Source organism: Pseudorca crassidens, chromosome 10 (assembly GCF_039906515.1).
Source record: "Pseudorca crassidens isolate mPseCra1 chromosome 10, mPseCra1.hap1, whole genome shotgun sequence".
In the NCBI taxonomy this organism is placed as follows: Eukaryota; Metazoa; Chordata; class Mammalia; order Artiodactyla; family Delphinidae; genus Pseudorca; species Pseudorca crassidens.
In genome coordinates, this window is record NC_090305.1 from 60,739,543 (window position 1) to 60,763,700 (window position 24,158).

The following is a 24,158-nucleotide window of genomic DNA, read 5'->3' on the forward strand; positions in this document are numbered from 1 at the left end:
GCAATGACGCTCCCTCAGGGATGATCACGATGTGCTTTAATAAGAAATATGGTCTCTTCCCTGGTTCCTGGCACAGCGCTCCTAAAACCCCTGCAATTTGCTCAGTGATATGAGTGTCTTTTGTTATTCATAATAAACCCTCTGACCATATCAGAGTTTAATAAGGTGACTCAGCGGGGCCCTTAGATCACTTCAGGCTGATTGCCAGATAGACAAGGAGAGAGCAGAACTTTCAACCCTACCCTCCAACTTCTGGGAAGAGTAGGAGAGCTGGAAACTGGGTTATAAAAAGTCTTCAACAGTGAGATTTGGGGAGCTTCCAGGTTGGAGAACACACCCACATGCCAGGAGGGTGATGCACTCCGACTCCATGAGGACATACAGGCTTGTATACTTGGGACCCTTCCAGACCTCTCACCCCATGTACCTCTTCAACTGACTGCTCACTTACATCCTTTGTAATAAACCAGTACACAAAAGTAAAGCGTTTTCCTGAGTTCTATGAGCCACTCTAGCAAATTATTAAGCATGAGGAGGGGGTCACGAGAACCCCCAACTTATAGCCAGTTGGTCAGAAGTCCGGGTGGCCCAGGATTTGTGACTGGTATCTGAATCAGCAGTCTTGTGGGAATGAGCCCTTCACTTGTGGGATCCGACATTGAGTCCAGCTGGATAGTGTCAGAATCAAATTGTACACCCAGCTGGAGTTGGAGAATTGGTGGGGTCAGAAGACATCACTCAGATGACTGGCACCACTGCTGCATCTCTATCTCACCCACTCCTCACTGCAGCCTTGCAATAGAAATATTATTGTCCCCATTTACACAGGGGGACACTGACCCCAGACTTGCCCAAGGTCCTACATGTGAAAGCAGTACAGCTGGGATTTGAACCGAGGTCTGCCTGGCTTGAGCCCAGTGCTCTCTGTTATCCTGCCCTGCTTCCCTGAAGGTCGGGAAGGGTGAGCCAGTTAGAGGTCAAGTGAGGTCCCCATCATTACACTAGTTAAGGCTGGAGAAGAGCTTTCAAAACTGTGAAGGAGGCTGTTCTGCCAACCCAAGCCGCAGATCTGATCCAGCTTTAGCCAGCACCACCATCGTGCCTCCCTCTGCCACATGCAGCCAACCCCCTCCACAAATGGCAGAGGGGACGGGGGCGGGGTTGGGGGGACAACACAACCTATAAGCCCCAGGATGCGGCGCTCATCAAAGCCGGGCCAGCCCCCTCGCAGTCCACTCGGGCCCAGCTCAGCGCTGGCCGGAAAAGGTCTCCCTCCATTTCCATCTCCCTTTGTAGGAAACTCTCACATGTTCTGAAGAAATACAAAATTGATTTCCTTCTACACAAGCCAGAAAATAACTATAGTTCTATTCACCAATCAACCTCACAAAACCGGAGTCCAGAAATGAGACAGTGTTAAACAGTCCCAGCTACTGTCCCAAACCTGGAGGACAGGTCCAGCTCGGCCGGGGGCAAACGGCCAGAGCCCTGTCCAGGCAGCGAGCCCACGAATGAGCCCCCGGCGCAGAGAGTCACTGCTTTGGTCTCCCAGACTTTGGAGAACAACAATTACCAGTAACAGAAAAGCCTGGCTCAAAATGGCTTTAACTGCAGGGGAAATTAAGATCATCTACCGCAGGAAGTCTCGTGGTGGGGCAGCGGGGGGATTTAGCAGCTCCTACTGTCACGGTAAGGACTCGGGTTTCTTTCTGCTTCTCACTGTACCCGCACAATGTTAAGGACATCCCTTTGTTGTCTCAGGAAGCCTGCAGGTGGCTGTTGTGGGTATGTTTTTCCTTGTTATGTCTAGAGAGAAGGAGATAGAGACACAGGAAGGGAGGGAGGGAGGGAGGGGCGGGGAGGCGAGGAGAGAAAAGGAAGCTGTCCCCCAACAGTCACGGAATAGAAGTCCTTCCTTTCAGCCTGACTGGACCATATTTGGACACAGGATCATCCCTGGTCCAGTGGCAGCCAGGGATGCACAGACCTCTGAGCCCAGGCACGGGGGGAAGGTGAATCACACCAGGGCTCTGTGCAGCAGGAACGAGAGCAATCAGCTGGGTGCACCGGAGCCCCAGTATCCTCGCTCAGGCTCGTAACACAAGTGTTGACCGGGACAGGGCTGAGGACGGAGCCCTGCGGCCTATGCCCCAGAGACCTCTATTTGCCCTAACTATTTTTGAATCCACCTGAGGCTAGTATCACGCCCCCATATTTCTCCATATGGTCCTAGAACTTAGCGGGTGAGGGTGGTCCTCCTCCATGCATTCACACACATGCCTTCCTCAGCAGGAGCCTTCGAGGCTGCCCACACAGAGGTTTAGAACAGAGGTCGGCAAGCTTTCTCTATAAAGGGCCAGACAGTAAATACTTTAGGCTTTGGAGGCCATACGGTCTCTGTCACGACTACCCACCTCTGCCTCTGTAGAGCATATTGTACGTATTCTACCTAATATGCAAACAAATGGTCATAGCTATGCTCCAAAAAACCTTTATTTACATACACTGACATTTTAATTTCATATAATTTTTATATGTCACAAAATATTCTTCTTTTGAGCTTTTCAACCACTTAAAAATGCTAAAACCATTCTTAGCTCATGGGCCATACAGAAACGCAGAGAGGGGAATTTGGCCTACAATCTGGGCCATGCCTGTGACCCTGGTTTGGAGCCCAGTAGATCTGGGGGTGAGTCGTGGCTCCACTGTGTCCTAACTCCATGACCTAAGGAAGTTAGCTAACCCCACTACGCCTCAGTTTTCTCATCCACAAAGTGGAGCAGTGATGCTCCCTCAGGACCTCACTGAGGACCACACAAGGTGATGATGTAAACAAAGCAAGGGTGGCTGTCCTGGAGGGCCCTGGAAGGGACAGGCCCAGAGGCCTGGAGGAATCTCAGGGTTCCTCCCTCCAGAAGCCCCGGCCCCACCCCACCTATAGGCCTGAGAACCAGAGTCTGAAATAAAGCAACGCCATGACAATCTAGCCACTCTCTTCTACGTGCAGGCCTGGTTTCTGGAGTGCAGACAAATCTGTGAGATGGACACCACCTACCAAGTCCTCTTTGGCTGGGAGAATAAATGCCAGGACAGTTCTAGCAAGACTGAAATACAGTAACTGCTCTGGATTTCACGTGATGCCTGATGCACAGCCAGCCAAACCCCCTTTCTCCTGCCAAACGCTCCCTGACCCTGTGCAGATTTCAACTCGCTGCAGCGTTGCAAGCTGAAATGCTGGAAGCTACGAGGAATAACAGCCCACGTGATACAGGCGGCGCTGGCGTCCCCAAATCTACACCCATTTGAATGCTGAACAGGAAGGGGCTGGCCAGGTGCAGTTGCCAGTGTGATTAATCTGCCACGCTGTCTGGGAACTTTTTTCCACTTAAGAGAAATTCAGTTTAAACTGCAGTAGCCAAGCAGGACCAAGCTTAAGCTTCATTCCCAAATCGCTTCAGGATTTGATTTTTCTTCCCCCTTTTTGAAAAAATGAGGAGTTACCAAGAAAAAATGATAATCCTTTGCAGTTTTGGTTTTCTGATGAACCTAGCAGAGTTGGATGATCGTGAAGTTTTTGTTTAATTCTAGTTAAACAGTTGTGAAGCCCTTACTCTGTGCTGGGTACCGCTCTGAGTGCTTTACCCATCACCACTCATTTAACCCCTCCCAGCAGCCAGGAGCCAGATACGGTTATTATCCCCATTTCAAAGATGAGGGAACTGAGTCACAGAGGCTAGTAACGTGCCTAGGGTCCCACAGAGCGAAAGTGGTGGCACCTAGGGACTTCCCTGGCAGTCCAGTGGTTAAGACTCCACGCTTCCAACGCAGAGGGCGCGGGATTGATCCCTGGTCAGGGAACTAAGATCCCACACGCCACGCTAAGACCCCACATGCCCGCATGGACAAAAAAAAAGAAAGAAAGCGGTGGTGCCTAGACTCAGACCCAGGCAAGTCTGGCTCTGACCACTGAGTCAGACTGGGTGGCAGGTACACGTTTTTTGGCACCAGAGAGTACAAGCTCCCCAATGCAAAAAAGAAGATATGGTTCAACCTGAGCCCCAGCACTTGTTCTGCACAACGAGACTCAGCTGAGGTTTTCTGAGTGAAAGGCTGAATGAATGAAGCGCACGGCTGGCTGACAGCAGGAAGGATCGGGGGGTGCTTCACGTGAGGACCGATCACTGAAAGCCTGCCTGTCAGGTGAGCCCCACATCCCTGCCCAGGATACCAACACCAGAAGGCTTCAGGGGGAGGCCTGGCTCTGGGGTCCCCAAACAGGACATCTGGTGGGACAAGACACTGCAGTCTGCCAAGAGGGACACCAGGCCCAGCTGGGGGGAGGGGAGGTCTGGGAGGAGCCCAGCACAGGGCACGAGGGGTGGCCCGAGTCCTCTAACCCATCCACCAGGCTCCTGGGCCAAGACGCGTTCCTCAGCCAGTGCCTGATCTGAGTCTGGTGGATTGCAGAAGAACTGCCTGCTGTCCCTGGTGGCCCTGCCCCCTATGCAGGACCTTCCCCTCACCTGGGGACAGTCACAGGCCCAGGTTCTTCTGGATGGGAAGGGTGGCTCTTGGCCGGGCCAGCTCACTGCCAGATTGCCCCAGAGTGGCAGCATCTCTGTCCAAGGAGAGCAGCAGGCTGGTCTGTTAAAGAATTCGTGAGGCTTTGGGGAGATCGGGGCGGGGGAGGTGTGGGTTACTCTGTACTGACTCTTACTCTCCTCTGATGACTCCCTCTGCAGTTCTCCCCTGGTGTCCTGACAGAGGGCAACCTTCCCGGAGGCCCTGGGGAGGAATATCTGGATGCCTCATCTGCCCCAAGCCTGAGGCCAGAGGTCTCAGCACCGGCTCTGGATGTGGGTGAATAGACTGGCTGGTGGGCTTTGAGGAGATGGTCTGAGAAGAACTAGACCTTATCTGAAAAGACATCTGTAGATCACCCTACATTTTAAACATCAACACAAAACCCAGCAGCCGTGAAAAGATGAATCCACCACAGCAAAATAGGTTCCAATCAAGAAGACTGGGATGAGTCACCATGGGAACACCTTTCACAAAACGTCCCCACATCAATACACTAGAGGGGGGAGTATTGTGAGCGCCTCCCTGGATACTCAAAAGGCATTCGATATAATTTTCACATCCATTCCTGACAAGAAAAACTCTAATAAAGCAAGAATAGCGAATAGTTCTTCAGTCAAAAGCCAGCAGGATATTTAATGGCAAAACACTAGAAATTGTCCCAAAAGGAAACAAGTCAAGTCCATCATCCCATTACTATTTACCATTAATCTAGAGGCACCACAACTGTAGTGAGGAAAGAAGAAAGAAAGAAGAGGCAATGAGGAGACAAAGTGCATTCATTACAGAAGAAATGATCGTATACTTGGAAAACCCAGGGGATGAACCAAGCAACTGTTAGAAGCAGTACGAAGTAAGCAAGAGGCCAGTAACCAAACTATGACACAAAAACAATATCCTTCACACAGACCAAGAGCTACGGGCCAGAACATATTGAGATAGGCTGGGACCTGGGACCCTTTACCAGAGTGCTTGCAATACAAAGAAACTATAAGGGACTAAAAATAACTGCACACAGGCTCAGTGGGGCAAATTATGAACAATAAGATACAAAAAGGTCACAAACCGTCACTTCTGAGGTGCCGGGAGCAAAAGCAGGGCCCCGCGCGCATGATCCCTGCACACAGCACCACCAAGGGGGTGTGCAGACCACCTAAGCTACGCCTCCTGTCCAACCCACCCATCCGCCCCCAGCCTCACCCCATTTAAGGGACCAGCTCGCCCTCGCCTTGGGAAGTGAGCAAGGGCACCTGTTTCTTGTTTTCACTCCCGTGTGCTGCAGCACGAGCTCCAATAGAGCCTTGCCTGAATTTCTCATCTGACTTCTTATCAATTTCTATTAATTTAGGTCTCCTGGCGATTTTTGGATTGCGTTGTTTGTTTTTTTGATATTGAGCTGCATGAGCTGTTTGTATATTTTGGAGATTAATCCTTTGTCAGTTGTTTCATTTGCAAATATTTTCTCCCTTTCTGAAGGTTGTCTTTTCGTTGTATATGTATAGCTGGTTCACTTTATTATAAAGCAGAAACTAACACACCATTGTAAAGCAATTATACTCCAATAAAGATGTTAAAAAAAACTTCTATTGATTAAAGAGTCCAAGAACCCAGGTCAGTAACAATATAATGGAAGGAAAGAGGCCATTTTCAGTGGTCACAAGAAGATGAAATAACAGTATCATCCCAACGTGGAAGTGAAGATCTAGCTCAAGAAAACATCAAGATGCGTCTGAGGAACAGGAATAAATGGAAAGACATAGCCTGTCCTTGGCTAGAATGACCCTGTATTTTAGGATGTAAATGCTCTCTCTGTTAGTCCATGCAAATTTAATTTGATTCCAGTGAAGTCCCAAAAGGACTTGGGAAGGCAAAGGAAGTAACAAGCTGACTCTAAATTTCACAGAAGAATAGTATGCAAGAATATCAGAAAAATCTTAAAAAAGAGCAATGAGAAAGACCGAGCACTCCCAGTTATTAACTTAAAATATAAAGCATGATAATTAAAACAGTGTGATTCTGACACATAAATAGACCCTTTACTGGAACAGAAGAGTCCAGAAATAGACTTTTTAGTACATATGGAAATTGGCTATATGATAAAGACAGCATTTCAAACTGGGGGAAAGAACGATTTTTCAACAAATGGTGCTGGGACATTTGGGTTGCCATCTGAAAAAAAAATCATTGTTTTGCACCTGATCTCTTATTCCAAAATAACTTCCAGATGGATCAAAAATATATGTAAACACATGGGAGAATTTTTTAAATAACCCTGAAATGAGGATGGCCCTTTAAAACATAGTACACTAACCTAGAAATCATAAAAGAAAAACCTGATAATGTTAACAACATTAAAAAATTTTTTGAATTTCTGCACAGCAGAAAGACTAGAAACAAAGTTTAATTGACAATGGAACCTGAGAGAAATATTACAATGCAATGAAAACAAAAGACTAATTTCCTTAATCTATATAAAGCTCTTAAAGTCATTAAGAAAAAGATCAACAATCCAACAGAAAATGGGGCAAAGGATATGAACGATTAAAAAAAATCTAAAAAGAGGCAGGACGAGGGTGAGGCAGAAGAAAATGCTTCTCGCTGCCAGGGACATGCACAGCAGACAGGCACTCCTAAAATGTTTGCACCTGGGGCCCCTCCCTTGCCTCACGAACTCACTTTCTATTGCTGCATAACAAATGACCATGAGCTTAGTCACTTAAAAATGACTCATTAACTCGGTTTCCGTGGGTCGGAATTCTGTCCCGTTTCTGCCGGTTTCTCTGCCCAGGGTCTCAGGCTGAACTCAAGGCGGGGCTGCATCTCTTTTGTAACTCAGGCTCCTCTCCTGGGCTCAGTCAGGTTGTTGGCAGAAACCATTCCTCGTGGTTTTAAGACTATGTTCCCCGAGATCTCAGGGTCCTTCCAGAGGCCGCCCCTCCCCATAGGCAGTTCATAGCGCGGCTGTTTACTTTCTTCCTCGAGGCCCTCAGGAAAATCTCTCTGATGCTTCATCTTTGAAAGACTCTCCTGATTGGCTCAGGCCCACCCAGGAGAATCTCCCTTTTGATTAACTGAAAGTTAACTGATTGGTAACCTCAACAATATCGCAATAACTTTGTATGGTAACAGATGGAAACTAGACTTATCGTGGTGATCATTTTGTAATGTACAGAAATATGAAATCACTATGTTGTACACCTGGAACTAACATAGTGTTGTAGGTCAATTATACTTCAATTAAAAAAGAAACACCCAAAGTTAACTGATTGATAACCTAATCACTGAAATGATATTCCATCTATTCGCAGGTCTCATTCCTACTCAAGGACAGGAGTTAACGCTAAGGGGGGTGGTTATCTTGGAGACCATCTTAGAATTCTGCCCATCACACCTCACCCTAATCGAGGTCCTGCTTTTAAATATATGTAAAGATGCTTGATGTCACCCTTTAAACACCCTTGTCCGGGCGGGCTGTTTCGCCCCTCCACCGTTGGCTGCACCACCTGTGCAGGAGGGAGGAGTGCAGCACCCATCTCTTGGGTCTGTTGTAGGACTTGAAGGAGCTCATGTGTGGGCACTCCATAAACAGTAGCTACTATTATATTTCACGTCACCGGCTGGAAGCCTGAGAGGTCGGCAGTGGTCACAGATCTGGGATCCTCTCTAACTGCCACAACACCTGATGTTCCAGGGAGCCCAAGCCAGAGGAGATGCCATGAACCATAGACTTGAACACAAAATAAAGAACACACACAGGATCACAAATGACTGAACCCAGCTCCCCGGGAAGGAAATGGGCCAACCTTAACCCAGAAGAGACCTAGAAGAAATGACTTTTCCAGAGTCAGTTAAGTCAGCAAAGAGGGCAAGGGTATGCCCTCTACGACCAAGCCGCACTAGATTCGATCCCAGCTCCAACACTTAAGGCCTCATGACTGTGGGCAAGCTCCTTAGCCCTTCTAAGCCTGTTTCCTCACCTGTGGAAAGGAGCTAAAAATACTGTGCCCCCCTAGGGCTGTTACGCATCAACACATGCTAAGTGCTGGCACGGGACCTGATGTGGAGGCCGTCAGGCAGCATTTTATGCTGCCATCTGTTCTGGATGCATAAGTTAATTACGTGCCAGAGGCAAGGGCTGGGCAAATGACTGTCACATTGTTTTCTGCCTCTAAGATTCTCTACCAGACCCGAAAAGAAATGGAGAAGGCCTTGGGATTCTTCTCAGTCTAGAGGAAGGAGTGACATTTGAGGAAACAGAACACAGCAGCACCTAGATAGGAAGTCATACAGAGACCCTGGATCCATTCGTTGACTTGTTCATCCATTCATCCACTCGTTCACTCATTCAACAAGTACTTATCTAGGACCAAACCAAGAGCTTGGCCCTGTGCTAGGTGCTGGGGATGTGGTAGTGAACAAAACACAGAGACAGAAATGAACAAATAAATAAAATAAAACTTACATACTGTGCTGGGAGTCAGAAAGGAAATAGATAGGATAGCACAAAGGAGAAAGAGGATAACAACGGGGAAGTAGAGTCAGGAGAGCTGAGGCCCCAGGGAGGAGAAGTCGGAGGCATGTCAGGCTCTTGCACCTGAAGAAACTGACCGAGGCCACGTGCCAAGAGGCGGGGCTAGAGACAGCAGACAGGGATGGATCACGTGGGTCCTTGCAGAACCTGATACCGAGGGCATTGAGATGCTTTGCCTTATGGTAAGGAGGAAGTAACACAATCTGATTTACAATCGTAAAAGAGGTATGTTCTCTACCTGACCGGTTGTCTGTGAACTTCAGAGGTCTCCCTCCAACTTCCAGCTGCTGTAAGCTTTGCCCAGGGGCTTTCTCCAAATGCCAGGGAATTAACACCTCCAGGAACAGCCCTCAACCAAAGACCAAGGGAAGATTTCGCTATAAATACCTCGCATCCCTCACCTCTTCGTGGGCTAACTCTGAACGTGTATTTTATACCATTTCTCAGAATTTTCCTGTGGAACTAAGCCCCAGTCGCCCACAGTGGTGACCTGCTTGTTGACGCCCTTTGTTGGCTGCCTTCCCTCCATCTCACTTTCCTCTTCACTACAGGTGTTTCCTGGGGTCCCCTTGCAGATGAACCATCACAGTGGAATCCTGGTCTCGGGGTCTGCCTGGGGGAAACGAAACCAAGACATCACTCCGGCTTCTGTAAGGAGACTGGATTGGAGGGGGACATAAGCGGAGGTGGGGAGACAAGTCCAGGTAAGAAAAGATGGCGGCCTGGACCAGGTTGGTGGGAGCCGAGGCTTTCTGGGGTCTGGACTTTCCAGAACATGAAGGCCCTTCATAAGCAGAAGCTGCAGAATGACTTCCGTGAGCGAACATTGCTCTCTCACAGGCTGTCCGAGTTCTCCATAGCTTCTCACCCAGCCGAGCCAAGCACATGCCCCCTAAGAGGACGCAGGGCGTGAGAAAAGAAGCCTGTCTAAAAGGGGAAAATGCAAATGTGCCCAAGCCCCCAGCACTTCCTTCTCTCCCTCTGGCCTCTGGGTAGAAGGCCCTCTTGGGTCCAGGCACAACAGCCCTTGGGCTGGATTTGGCTTACGGCGGATGTGATGGTCATAGCTCCTCCCAAACACGGTTGGCTGTGCCACCTTCACTGTCCCAAGAGGAGGAGGACTTTGTGTCTCTCACCAGAGTGAATGCAACTCTGGCAGCAAGTAGCCCTGGCAGGAAGGCGAGTAGAGCTCTTTGAGCCCCTTCCCCCCAGCAACACACATACACACTCTCCCACCCACTGTGTCCAGCGAGTACAACCAGCTTCTCACTGACTTTCTCTCTTGGTCTTACTTCTCCTGATGACACAGCCCAGGGTGGGGTGGGAGGGCACCCACTCACTATCAGTCCTTTATCTTTCTTAGAGAAACCAGTTTATTAATCAAGAACACCATCCTGGTCACGCCGGCCTGCTGAAACTTGGTTTTGACTGATCATTCACTGGGAGCAGCAGATGCTATTGGGACCCACCTCCGCTCTTTGGCACTCACTACTCCTGTGCATACTGATGGCTTTCTACCCCAAGTGCCTGCAGCTCTCTGCCTTTGCCCCTTTCTGGCTGCAGGAGCATGGACCAGTCTAGAGGTTCCCGGAAGTCAATGCCCTCAGGAGCAGTCTCAACCAGCGATGGCTGGGAGTTAGTGGCCCAGCTTCTTTGGCCCTTGGGCGGGACGACTTGAGGCGTTTTCTACATATTCCCCCAAAGGTCTCCGGGATTGAGCCCCAGTTGCCCACAGCAGTGTACAGACACCACATGGAGAGTCTGTGGGTTGATGTGAATGGTGTGCACATATGTGGCTATAGCATGTATGTGGCTATGTTCATGTGTGAGTTTATGTACAGTGTGTGTTTTGGGGGCGTGTTGACTGATCTGACTATTGTCTAACAAGTGTTTGCTCCCCCTTCTACTCTGAACAGAGTGTACTTCCCTTCCCTGACATTGGGCTTGGCCACTGACTTAACTCTAGCCAAGGGAATATTAGCAGAAGTGACATCAGCAGAGGCCTTAAATGTGCTTCTGCAGTTTGGCTGAGCCCTTGGGCTTCTTCCCCATTAGAAGGATTGCCCCAGGTGGTGCTTCCTCTTCAGCCTGGGCTCCAGAATGAGAAACGACGAGCAGACCTGAACCCACAGCTTTGGGCCAAGCTCAGCTGAGCCCAGCTGACCCACAGACCCTGGAGCAAGAAATCAAGAGCTGGTGTCTCAAGCCATTGAGTTTCGGAGAGGTTTGTTACATGGCATTACTTCAGCAATCACTAATACAGAGTGTTATGGGGGATTTGCAAAGCACGGGGTATGGTTTGTGCGATACGAGGAATGTGTTTGTGTATTTTGTGTCTGGGCAAATGTTATGTTGTGATACATAAACACAGAATAACAAGGGTTTATATTGGATGAGACAAAACAGACGAGCAAGCATACTGCAGAGTGCGCTGCATGTGGAGTTTGTACCTGGCTTCTGGTCAGAAGGGACCTCAGGTTCCTGGGCTGGGAAACCCACAGCCCCGCCTCTCTCCAACTTGCCTGTGGTTTCTAGGAAGGCGGCATCCTCCAGACAGGGGTGTTTGACTTGCCTGGTGTTCAGCAAACCCAGGAAGAGGTGGCACGAGGCCAGCCGAGTTGCGTCTGACCACACACACCCAACCTGCGTGTGCTTTGGCTGTTGAACCTTCCACCCCCATGGCAGGGCTTGGCAGCTGGGGAAAGGCTCCACACCACAGCCTCCACAGATGGACAGAGGGGCTCTGTGTGGGCCGAAAGCTGCTGCCTGCACATCAGCTGGACTGGGGCTTTGCAAGGAGGGGCCTCCGAGCTCAAAGCCCCAGGGCATCCCTGTAAGCACCCCCTCTTCCTGCCCTCATTCATGGCTAGGTGAAGAGGACTCTGTGAGTAAGTGGGTAAGCTCTGGAGTCAGACCGTCCAGGCTGTATCTCAGCTCCACTAGCCATGGCCTTGGGCAAGTAACTTAACCTCTCTCGGCCTCAACTGTTCAACTTTAAAACAGGGAGAAACGTAGTATCTCTCTAGTAAGGGTGCCATGAGGATTGGATGAGTTAATTCCTGTAAAGTACTGGAGACAGTGCCTGTTTATTATTGAGCTTGGGCCACCCGCCAGGCGCTGTATGAAGTACATTACGTGAATGACCTTGCATGCACAAAGCACACAAGGTCAGTGTTATCTGATGGAAGCTGGGCTCCCCCCAGAGACAGACCTTGAGACAAGAATTCAAAGCAAAACCAGTTTATCTGTGAGCTAATTCAAAAACACAAGCAAGGAGAAGGGAAGGGAGACAGGGAGGGCCAGCAATGACCACTGTGGGTAACTAGGGCTCGGTCCTGGTAGGGAACTGAGAGACACATGGAATCGCACCACAGAGCTACCCCAGGGGCTTTTACACACCAGCTCCCATCAGTCACAGGAGGGCAGCTCCTGGAGGGAGCATGACCAGCTCTCCCACTTTAACCAGGACTGTAAGTCTGGTCCGGGAAACCCCTGCATCCCAGGCTAGATGGCAGGCCACACTGTCTGGAGGGCATTAATTCCCAGCCCTCAGCTGGTCACACCCTGCGCAGAGCAGGCTCAGGGCGCAGAGCCCGAAGATGCAGATGCTGGCAATTCAGAGCTACCATGTGCCCAAGGGCATAAGGTTGGGACACCCGGTCCCCTTTAGAGGTGAGAGAAGTGAAGCTCAGAGAGGCAAACTAATCTGCTCAGCGTCACACAGTGGCAAGGGGCCTGTGGGCAGGGGGTTCAAACCCAGGTCTGTCTGATGCCAAAGCCCATGCCAACCACCAGGGCCCACACTCCTCCCTCCACAAGGGCAGCCACGAGACAAGGGTTAGAGGAGCTGCGAGTATCGTGGGAGCCCAGCTAGTCCAGTGACTGGAGACAAACATCCACAGGCAGACAGATAACATCCAAGCGTTCGGGGGTGGGTGTTAGACAATTAAGAGGTATGGTCTTCGGCCAAAAGGAGAGTATGGCAGCCTTTAAAGGGGGCAGCAGCTACTCAGCTCAGGAGGATTCCTGCCACGTGGGAATGAAGGCCCCATGTTACTAAACCATCCAATGTTTCAAAGGAAGTGGGATTTTCATGAGAAATCTCCAGAGTATTAAATGTGGTCTGAGAATTTTCTAAAACACATTTTGAACCAACCTTATATGGACCAAAGAGGGGGCATCAGTCCCTGGCTACCCGGTTACGGCACTGAACTCGTTCTGTGGTGCGTCCACTCACCCCAGTAGGTAAATTTAGGGCTAGTATTGATCTCTTTCCTCAACAGGGGTCCCTACAGAAATGGGGGCTGCCTTGGTGTGCCTTTAGCACACATATCCACCTGCTTTGCGCTCTAATCGTTTTTTGTCTTTCTTTCTGGCCACATTTTCCCACTCGTGTCTCCACGGCTGACATCCAGCTCACAGGTCCCAGAACAGCCACACTGGCTGTTCACAGGTCACTTAGTAAATAGCTGATGGCTGCAGTCCCCCTGTTAACCTCTGGGCCCTGATCGCCAACCCCTTCTCCAGGACCCCCGAAAACTCCAGGGTTAACTCCTGGCCCAGCAGAGGCCTCAGCTGGCCCTGTGGCTTCCTTCTCATTCTTCAGGGCCCAAGCTGGACCATTATCATCCCTTTATCTCTCCCCTCTCCCATTCTATCTCTCCTCCACCTCGACTTTCTTTTCCGAATTATGCAACCATCTTGAATCCTACTTGATTCAAGGATAAAACATTACCAACAGTAGCGTGCTGATAAATGTTTAACAACCAGCTCTCAGGGAATAGGGAGGAGTCCTGATGTGTAGCATTTGCTGATTCCCTTGATGTAAATACTCCTACGCTGGCCAATTTCAAGCTACCAACATGGATGAATGTGGAGCTAGCAAGAGATATGCAGCAACTCATCATTATGTAGTATTTACTAGGTAGATGCAAAAAACCTCAAGAGCTCAGATAATAGTACAATGTAAAATAATTATGAAGCGATGAGTTCAGAGTATTATTACCTTTGTTTCTAATATAACTTATTATATTGTGAGTTTATATAATTTAAATTTTAATAACGCCTGTGTTTCACAGCCAGGTCATAAAATTCCTGAAATTCTTGTGAGCCTATATGAGCTCGTTCCAGCACACCAATGGATGAATGAACTCAGAGGCAGAAAAATAACAAAAACGGGTGCTTGGTGATCAAAAGACAAGGACTAGGGGGAAAGTCACCGTCCATCCTCAGGTGGACAGTTCCGGCGTCTCAATTCACCTCAAATCCCCTACCTCCACTGCTCCCCACCCCCTCCCCGCCTGGACCCACTTACCTGCAGCAGGAAGTCGAAGAGTGCCAGGCGTGCCCACTCAGTGCGGTGGATGCCCAGGCATGCGGCCTGGCCCGGCTGGCTGCAGTCACGTGCCAGCAGGGCCTGGTACTGCAGCCAGCCCAAGGCCAGCGAGTTCTGGTCGTCATCTGGATCACCCAGGTGCTGCACGTCGGGTGCCCACCAGATGACGGGCCTTGCGCCACCGTCCGTGTAGCGGTAGGGCAGCAGGGGGCTGTGGAAGCGCCTGGCCACGGCAGGTAGGCTCCGGCGCAGCCCCAGCACGCGGTCCACGTGGAAGGACAGGACCTCAGACAGGTCCCCAGGCCTCTTGATCAGGCCACAGAGCCCCTGGGAGCAGAGGTGGCTGAGCCCCGGAGACAGGTCCTGAAGGGCACCCTTGGCGGAGAAGCCAACCTGCAGCACCTGCCCGTGGCCAGGGACCCTGGCTTTGCCCACCACCTGCCCCTGCGCCAGCAGCTGGAGGGTCTGTACATCCTGCTCTGTGAGCCACGGGGGCACCTGTTCGCTGGTCCTCAAGCCACTCGACAGCCTGGGGATCTCAGCGTCACACCACACAGATCCTTGCAGCTCCCCAACAGAGCCAGGCCACTGACGAGCCCCCGTGGCCGGGGAGGGACCCCCTGCTTGTCGTCCACCAGTCAAGGCTCTGTTCCTCAGTCCTGGCAGATCCCCGCCTTCTGCTGGATGAGGCCGGAGGGTCGGTCCAGCAGTAGCTCTCCAAGTCTGTAATGCTGCCATGTTGTGCCCTGCGAGGGGGCCATCTGGGGTGCCCGTCTCGCTCTGTGCCTCCCAGAGGGGACCACTGTGCCAGGGGAGGTCCAGGTCTTTGGTTCCTGGACCCCTGACCTCATCTGCCCTCAGGAGCACCAGATGCCGGGTACTGAGTCTCAGATCTCCTGGAGGTGCCAAAGTAATGCCCCTCTTGACCCTCCCTGGACGCCTGCTGTCCATGCCTGGGGACTGCCTGCTGCTGTCCACGCTCCCTCCGTGGCCTTGCTCCTCAGCACACACCAGGATGGAGCTCCCAGGCAAGGCCCAGCCTCTCCGGAACCTCAGGTTTCTTGCCCGCCGCCTCCAGCCGGAGCTCAGAGCCTGCCTGCTCTGGGGGACAGGGGCACCAGTTACCTGCTGGGGCTCCACGGGACCAGGGTCTGGGCTGGCGGCTGGGTGCTGTGGAGGGAAGCGGGTGACAGCCACCACAGACAGAGCCATTAAGAGGCAGAATGCCGTCACCAACCGCCTCTTGCCACGCAGCTTTCTCCAGAGCCAAGATGCCTGGGGGATGGGGTAGAAAAAAAAGCTTGAGACCTGCGAAAACATCAGCCTTAACCCACAAGACAACAGGACGGTGGATGAAGGAACATCGTGGGTGAACGAAGAGGGGAAAGAGCAGAGCCAGGTGGAGTAACGCCTAGCTGTCCTCGAGAGGCCCGGGAGCCAGCTGCGCTCCTGCCTCAAAGCTCAGCCTGCTCTGTCCCCAGGACAGCCCTGGCCGATGCCTGCAGGCAGACTAGGCTTCTCCTCTCTGAGTAAACTGCCATGATGACTCTAGTCAGCAAACGCACTGAGAGCCTTTCCCCATCTTCCCCCACCACCAAGTGTGGGCCCCTGTCGTTTCGTCTCCACGTGATCCCACTCTGCGGAGCTGCAGTCGTCTCCCACAAACACGCTCTTCCCTTTTCTGCGGCACACGGCCGCCCAGCTACAGATGACCTTGTCCGGCCTCCCTAGCAGCCAAGTGTGACCCTGGGACTAAGTCCTTGCCTATGGCCCAAAGCAGCCAAAAGGAGGCTGGCTGCCCCGGCTTTCCCCTCTCTGGGCACACAGGTGTGGCAGTGGCAGCTCCACACGTCTTGGCAAGGACACACCCTGGGGCAGTGAGTTTTCAGCACGTGATCTCTGCACCAGCAGCATAAGCATCACCCGGAAACTTGTGGGAAATGCAAATTCGCAGGTCCTACCCCGGAACCGCTAGATCAGAAACAGGGGCGCAGCAACCTGTGTTTTAACAAGTTCTCCGGGTGATTCTGCTGCTTGGGCACCGTGGAGCCACCAGAAGGAAGGAACTTGGGAACTCGCGTGACCCCATGGGAGCAGAACTGGCAAGAGCTGTTTAAGCCACTGTATTTTGGAGCCCCCCTAACTGTGAGCCTGAGGCGCCATCTCCATCCCCTCCAACACCCCAGCAGCTACATCCGTCCAGGCACCCTGACCCCTGACCAAAGCTGATGGGGCCATCCTGGACCCTGATCTACACTGGGCCAAATCGCTCCTCAGCCCCAACCTTGCCCCGGGAACAAAGGCTTGTGACGAGTCAGCAAGGTTGGCTTGCTCTGCTCGTGCACTTGACATCAGGGGCACGTGGCTGCCCAGCTAACGATGACAGCAGCGGCCGTATGCTATTGAGAGCCAGTCTGCAGGGAGAGAGAAGAAACAGCTGCAAACCAGAAACCCAAACAGGAGGGAGCACCTGCCCAGCTTCCTGAAGCTTCTGGTTCCAGTCCTGAGCTGGCCCAGCTCTCTGTTCTTCTTTCACTGGGTGGATTTAGCCCATTTCCATCACTTGAGATTCCATACACGTTTAGTCTTTGTTCTGTCATAATATCTTATGGTATATTTTTTGTATTTATAATTTTTGAAGCCTTCCACTATGTTTGCAGTTATGTTTACTTTGGCTTTGGGGTGTATATTTCTTATAACATTTAGGAAATTTTGATCTGGGTCCTAATGATTACCTTTATGATTATATGCCCTTAAATGTCTAGTTCTTTAAACAGTAGCTCTTAAACCCGAGTAAGAATAATCATACGATTATTTCCTTTCCCCCCATTCCCTACCATTCTTTTGCTATTCAATTTTAATCACTAGTATTATCTTTCTTAATGTTTGCCATTGTACAATTTAAAATGCTTACGTTTCTACTGTATTTTGTCAACTTTAAATGATATTCTTTGGTCCCCAGCTATTATTCACAAACAGCATGTTTGTTCTTTCTCCCACTTTTCCCTCATTCACCTTCCAAAGTTTTCTATTTGTGTCATTTCTATATTGTTAGGATATAAAACATGTCCCTTCTACTCTATTACTCCAATACTCACATTTGTTCGGTCTTAGTTCTTCAGTTAAACATATTCTTTGCATACGCCTGTCCCCTTTTGCCCTAGTTTTCCATTATTTCTTGGTTGACTGAAGTTAAAACTCCATAATTTTCTCAAGAAGTACTCATGGGTATAATAGTCTCTGGGTTCTTGCATGTTCAAAACTATTTTTCTATAGCATTCATACCTGAAAGAAAGTTTGGCAAGATATAAAATACTGCTCACAGTTTCTTTCTTGGAATAGCTTGTAGGTTCTGCTCCACAGTTTTCTAACATCAAATGATGCTGTGGAGAAATCTAAGATTAGACTGGCTTTTTACCCTGCCTAGGAGCCCTAAGAATTCTTTCCTTTCCTTCCCTTTTTTTTTTTTTTCATTTTTTCCCCAGCTTTACTGCGGTATAATTGACAAATAAAATTGTGTATATTTAAATTATTAAACATGATGATTTATGTATAGATTGTGAAATGATTACCACAATCAAGTTAGTTAACTCATTCATCACCTCACATAGAACTTTTTGTGTGTGTAGTGAGAATGTTTAAGATATACTCTCTTTGCAAATTTCAAGTATACAATACTAGCTAGTCACCATGCTGTACATTAGATCCTCAGATCTTATTCGTTTTATAGCTGAAAGTTTTTTGTTGTTTTTTTTAGATTCTACATACAAGTGATACTATACAGTATTTGTCTTTCTCTGTCTGGATTATTTCAGTTAGTATAATGTCCTCCAGGTTTATCCATGTTGTTGCAAATGGCAGATTTTCTTCTTTTTTATGGCTGAGTAATACTGCATTGTATACATGTATGCATTTTCTGTATCCATTCATCCATTGAAGGACATGTAGGTTATTTCCATGTCTTGGCTATTGGGCATAATGCTGCAATGAACATGGGAGTGCAGATATCTCTTCAAGATTTCTTTTCCTTCAGATAAATCCTCAGAAGGGCTCCTCCAATTTCTGTTTGGGGTTCCAGGGGCCCCCTCTCTATAGAGTATGCTTTTTGTACCCTCTGTTATGTTCCCCTGGGCCCCCGACTGATTCCAGCTGTCCCTACAGTGGACAATCCCTCTGTACACTGCCAGCTTCCCACCTCAAGCCCCGGAACCATTCCCTGCTTTCTTGCCCACTCTCAGGGAGGCACAGAGGAAATTAACACCTTTGGGGACAACCCTCAACACATAGGTGACAAAAGTCAGTGGGTAAATGCCCAGCCTCCGTCCTTCAAAGGGACCACTCTGAGAAGTATCCTATATGATGCCACAGGATATGCCCAGTGGGACTGAGCCTCTTTTCTATAAAACAGATGATCTTTGTCTCCCCCTAAGACACCTTTAGCTGATGATCCTTTTGAGGTGAGAGTCTAAATTTTTGTCTTTATTAGATATATTTTAATATGATCTTTATTACTATTTCACACACACACATACGTGTAATACATGCATAGATAAGCACTGTGAAAAACCCAGATAACACAGTTGGTCCTCCATAATCATGGGTTCTACATCCCCAGATTCAACCAACTGCAGACCCCATTATTGATGTTAACTTTTCAATTGTATATGAGTTATTATCTCCTTTAATCCTCACAACAACGTAGGGAAATGGGAATTATTCAATTTCCTATTTTACAGATGAGAAAACTGAAAGGTCCAGAGTGCTAATTTGCCCAGAGTCACACAGCTGGCAAGAATACCAGTATTTTTAATTAAAACTAAAAGTAGAAATGGCCATGGACAAAGAATCTGTTTGGTTTTGTTTTTGCCTTCTACAATAAAAAGAAAACTATGTTTTCAAGTTGGATTCACAATCTGGACTCTCAAAGTTCTGGATACCACTAGGGAAAAATAAATCATCTTTTAAAAATGTTTCAAGAAGACAGACTGTTTTGATCCTTCTCTAGGCCTCACTTGGCTTCAGACAACCTGGGGAAAGTTGGCAATTGTGCAGTTGCGCAGAGAAAAAGGTTCGAAACGGCCATGAGCAGATGTCCCTGTAGGGCCACACAAGCAAAGCTTTTGGGAAAAGAAAAGCTGCTTTGATTGAACTGTAAAAACATCCTCTGAAGAGAAATATTCAGCTGAATAATAAAGAGCACTTTAGAGAAAGTAGTAAAGGGAATGATGCATGATGTACTAGAAAGTTTGCTGGTGGAGCCCAACTGACCCCACTGCTACACACTGGCCAGTGGAACCCGCCCCCAATTCTGCCATCCAAAACACACGCACGGTCTCTTGCGACGCTGGTGGCAGTAGGGAAAGGAGAATGGTGTCTGGTTCTACAGTTTGCTCTGTTTCTCCTCCCTCCTCAAATCTCACCTTCCACCCTTTCACCAAGACTCCCCCCCTTAACTTCTCAGAAAAGATGCCCACTGGACCAGTAGTCACATCCACTCACAGCTGCAGAGGAAGCGGGGTGAAAAAAGCGAGTAGCCAGAAAAACTTTGGGGAAGACACATTTGAGTTCTAGATTAGCTTGTGCCCTTCTGGGTTGAGTTACAATGGGTGAGATACACAACCACTCTGCCCCATTTCCTCAGTTATAAAATGGGCGAGAATGAGATAATTCCTCCCTCCAGAGACTGACATGAGAAAAAAATGAGTCAAAATATAGAAAGGACCCACTACATAGTTTGGTACATTTACATGGTGGGATCAGGGTTTCTGTCCCCACTTTCCGAACCCCCTCTGTTTTTCTGGGATCTGAAAATTTTCCACCACCACCCCTTCCTGGGTTTTGGCATATTGCAATGGGGACGTTTGGGAGTACAGCTCAAGGCAGAGCCAGAAAGAGAAACTCTTTCATCATAAAACCACAAGCATAAATTAGGAGGAGGCCACCTGGGCAGTGAGAAGGGTCTTGCCCTGCAGAGGCTCCATCCAAAGATAATCCAGGATGGAACAGGAAGGAATCACTTGGCTTAAAAGTATATGGGAGGGCTTCCCTGGTGGCGCAGTGGTTAAGAATCTGCCTGCCAGTGCAGGGGACACGGGTTCAAGCCCTGGTCCGGGAAGATCCCACATGCCGCGGAGCAACTAAGCCCACGTGCCACAACTACTGAGCCTGCGCTCTAGAGCCCTTGAGCCACAACTACTGAGCCCACATGCCACAAGTACTGAAGCCTGCACACTTAGAACCCATGCTCCGCAACAAGAGAAGCCACTGCAATGAGAAGCCCGCGCACCGCAACAAAGAGTAGCCCCCACTCGCTGCAACTAGAGAAAGCCCGTTCGCAGCAACAAGATCCAATGCAGCCAAAAATAAATAAATTAAAAATTTTTTAAAAAGTATATGGGAAGTTGAGGAGAGAAAGGGTGGGAACCAAGAAGGACGTATGCACAAGGCCTAAAAGGAAAAGACTGAGATTTTGGCTTCCCTAATAACTGTAGGAAGGGGACCCAGGAGAGTAGTAAAGAGCCCGGTCCACTGAGAAGCTGTGGGCTGTGCTGGGCTGGACACAGGAGCCGCCACCAAACTCCCCATCATCGCCTCCCTCCATACAGGGTGCAGGCAGCTCTTAAACATGAAGTGAAAGACAGTGTCACTTTTGGAATCATGTGGACCATTTCTTTAAAGTCTCTATTGAATTTGTTACAATACTGCTTCTGGGTTTTGTTTTGGTCACGAGGCATGTGGGATCTTAGCTCCCTGACCAGGGTTCGAACCTGCACCCCTTGCATTGGAAGGAGAAGTCTTAACCACTGGACCGCCAGGGAAGTCCCCACTGATGGAATCATTTGTTCACTATTCCTTCCTCCTCACCCTGCCATGGCTTCACTGAAGATGGAATACACTTCCTCACCCACTGTCTTTGACGTCGGTCATGTGACTTGCTTTTGCCAATGGAATATAAGTGGACAAAACACAGGCCACGTCCTACTGGAGGCTTTAACTGTGCTTGTGTGGTGTTTGCCACCTTGCAAACTTGTCTTCCAACAAGACAGGAGCATGTCCCAGGCAAGGCACCTGGAGCAGACCTGAACCCAGTCCCCAGCCTGGACCTAACCCAGCCACCCACTACTGGGCCCAGCATACCCACAGCCCTGGAACCCAGATCAGGGTGTATATTGTTGTAAACCATTGTGATTGTGGGGCTGTTTGCTATGCAGCATGATCACAGCAAACCCTAACTAATACAGATCCTTTGGTGATTTCTTTTGGGCTCAATGTGTGCCCTTTGTCAGAAAACAGGAAGGCAGTTTAGTAATGTAGTGCCCTTCCCTTGACTAATAAGGGCATAGTGGTGTCACTACAGATGCATGACAGACTCTGACGACGATGATGGTGCAACCTGGTCACGGACACATCCCGTGAACCAGTTTCCCCCATGAGATGGGCAGATGGCATGGAGGATGCCTTCTGTCAAATGAAAACCAGAGCGGTCTTTTGAGAAGAACTTTTTGGAAAAATTCCAACATACACTGGTGGCCTTTGTACAGACACAGTTTGAGAAACTAGAACATTTAGAGAAAAGGGCTCGATTACAGTTAGTACTGTAACCACCAGCAGGAGACTTTTTCTTATTTCTAAAGGGCCACAGGAAAAGGAAAGCTCTTCTTCTTTGGGAAAATTAGTCAGGACTTGGCCTCACTTTGGGGCACCAGCTCTCCCTTTCCCAGACTACCTCCCAGAATGCCCTGCTGTAAACTCTGACATCCCAGGCTCATCAAATATGACTTTCACCAGCTGCTGCACAGGAACGAGCTGGCAGGGACAGAGGCAAAGCCATCTTTTCTCAACTCCCAGATATCAAAAAAAGACAACGAAAACCTGGTCCTCCACTGAACTGCCTTGGCAGGTGGGGTAACATGCAGGGCAGGGAAGGTGGGGAGAATACAGAGATCGCATGTTCCTCTCCCCATCACAACAGACAGAATCACAAAGCACTTGTACAGTGTTTCTTGGTGGGAGTTTCCTGGGTGGGAGAAGGGGCAGAGGAAAGCCACATGGGGGGCTGTGTGTGTGTGTGTGCGTGTGTGTGTGTGCATGTGTGTGCGTAATAAGAATCAAGTTTGGCTCTAGTTCTGGAGTCATCACGAAGGTGTGACAGCCCCTTCTGTTCCATCCCCCGACCTCTGCCCTCTACTTAGCAGCCCCCACTGGCTGATCACTGATTTATCACTACTCAGACTCTGGGTGAGACTGGCAGAGATTTTGCAATTTGGAATTTCTGTTCCATTTTTTAAAGACCAGTTAAATAATTTTCATAACAAAACCATGGCTCGGGTGAGAGGGAATACGTAAGCATATTTTCAGAGGGCTGGATTAAAACCACATGTTGGTCCTGTGAGTAACACTGCAGGCTAGACCTGCTCAAAGTCTGCTTCTCTTGGGTGAACCCAGAATCAGGCCCTAGGCAGGGGGAGCTGGGCTGGCCCAAGACTCTGGGGGCAAAGGCGACAGGCACAGCCAGTCGGACCCTCCAGGCACAAGGCGTCCCTCTCTCAGTCAGATCTCTGGGTCCTGGGAGGCCAGAATTGTTCGTGCTACTGTGGGCAGAACCCCAGGCTGCCTGTCTCCTAGGCCACCACCCAGCCAGGCCCCTTGCTCAGCTCCACTGGAGAGCTGTGATTTTCCTTCCACATCAGCAACTTCAAGACAAGAAAGGAAATTTTGCCCCTGTAATTTCTGGTCCAGCCAATCTCTAGGCAGGGGAAACCCAAAGGAATGATAATTAACATTTATTCAGTGTTCACTATGAGCCCGAGACTATTTGAAGAACTTTACTTCTATTAATTCATTTAATCTGTATGCCAGTCTTACAAGGTAGATATGAGGATTACTAACCCATTTTACAGGTAAGGAATACAAAGCATAGAGAAATGAGGCGACCCAAACTTCACAGAGGACAGCGTCATGACATGAACCCAGGCCATCTGGCTCCAGAGCCAGTGACCTAATAACTGGGTCACTCTAGAAAGGGGCTGCTACCCACAGCCCCTGCTCCAGCCCTGATTCCAGAGGACTGCACTGGGTCTCAGGGGTGGGCCCTGCTCTCAAAGGTTTAGCTCTTTGGGATTGGTCAGTTCATCTGTAAAATGAAGCTTGAGTGAGATCAGTGGTAGGTGACAGCCTTTTTGCACTGGGACAAGTTGAGGGAAAATAAAACGTTTTCAGGCTACATTTATTCTTCTTTAAAAATGAAAATAATTTATTGTGTTTCATGCTCTACTTTATTACATAGAAGAATATCAGTGAGAAAATGCCACCATTTGACCCACTCAACTCTGGGCGTACTTGAGAGGTAACATTAGAAGCGGGTTTCTAATAATCTGTTACCCTCAAATTAAACCTAGGGCTTGACTCAAAACCACGCAGGTTCTATGTCTCCTGCTCCGTCCAAAAGAAGATGGCGCCCAAGTTCCTTCCAGCTCAAGCACTCTCAAGACTGTAGCCAGGAAACTGAACATATCTGACATATACAGACATTTCTCCAAAGAAGACATACAGATGGCTAAAAAGCACATGAAAAGATGCTCAACATCACTAATCAGTATTAGAAAAATGCAGATCAAAACTCACACCTATCAGAATGGCCATCATCAAAAAGTCTACAAACGATGCTAGGGAGGGTGTGGTGAAAAGGAAACCCTCTTACACTGTTGGTGG

General features: G+C 49.1%; 1 protein-coding gene across 8 annotated transcripts in view; it reads right to left on the minus strand.

Moving 5' to 3' along the window:
- Positions 1 to 24,158, minus strand: part of GASK1A (golgi associated kinase 1A) — a 91,694-nt gene that overhangs the window by 3,860 nt on the left and 63,676 nt on the right. For 5 of the 8 annotated variants that reach the window (XM_067753893.1, XM_067753892.1, XM_067753891.1 and 2 more), the window contains 2 exons: positions 17,546 to 17,732; positions 14,427 to 15,722 (listed from right to left, as the gene is read on the minus strand). In XM_067753893.1, coding sequence (XP_067609994.1) covers positions 14,427 to 15,659 — 1,233 coding nt within the window. In that variant the 5' untranslated portion in view covers positions 15,660 to 15,722; positions 17,546 to 17,732. The remainder of the gene's footprint in view (positions 1 to 14,426; positions 15,723 to 17,545; positions 17,733 to 24,158) is intronic. The other 3 variants (XM_067753897.1, XM_067753894.1, XM_067753889.1) reach the window with 1 other exon arrangement.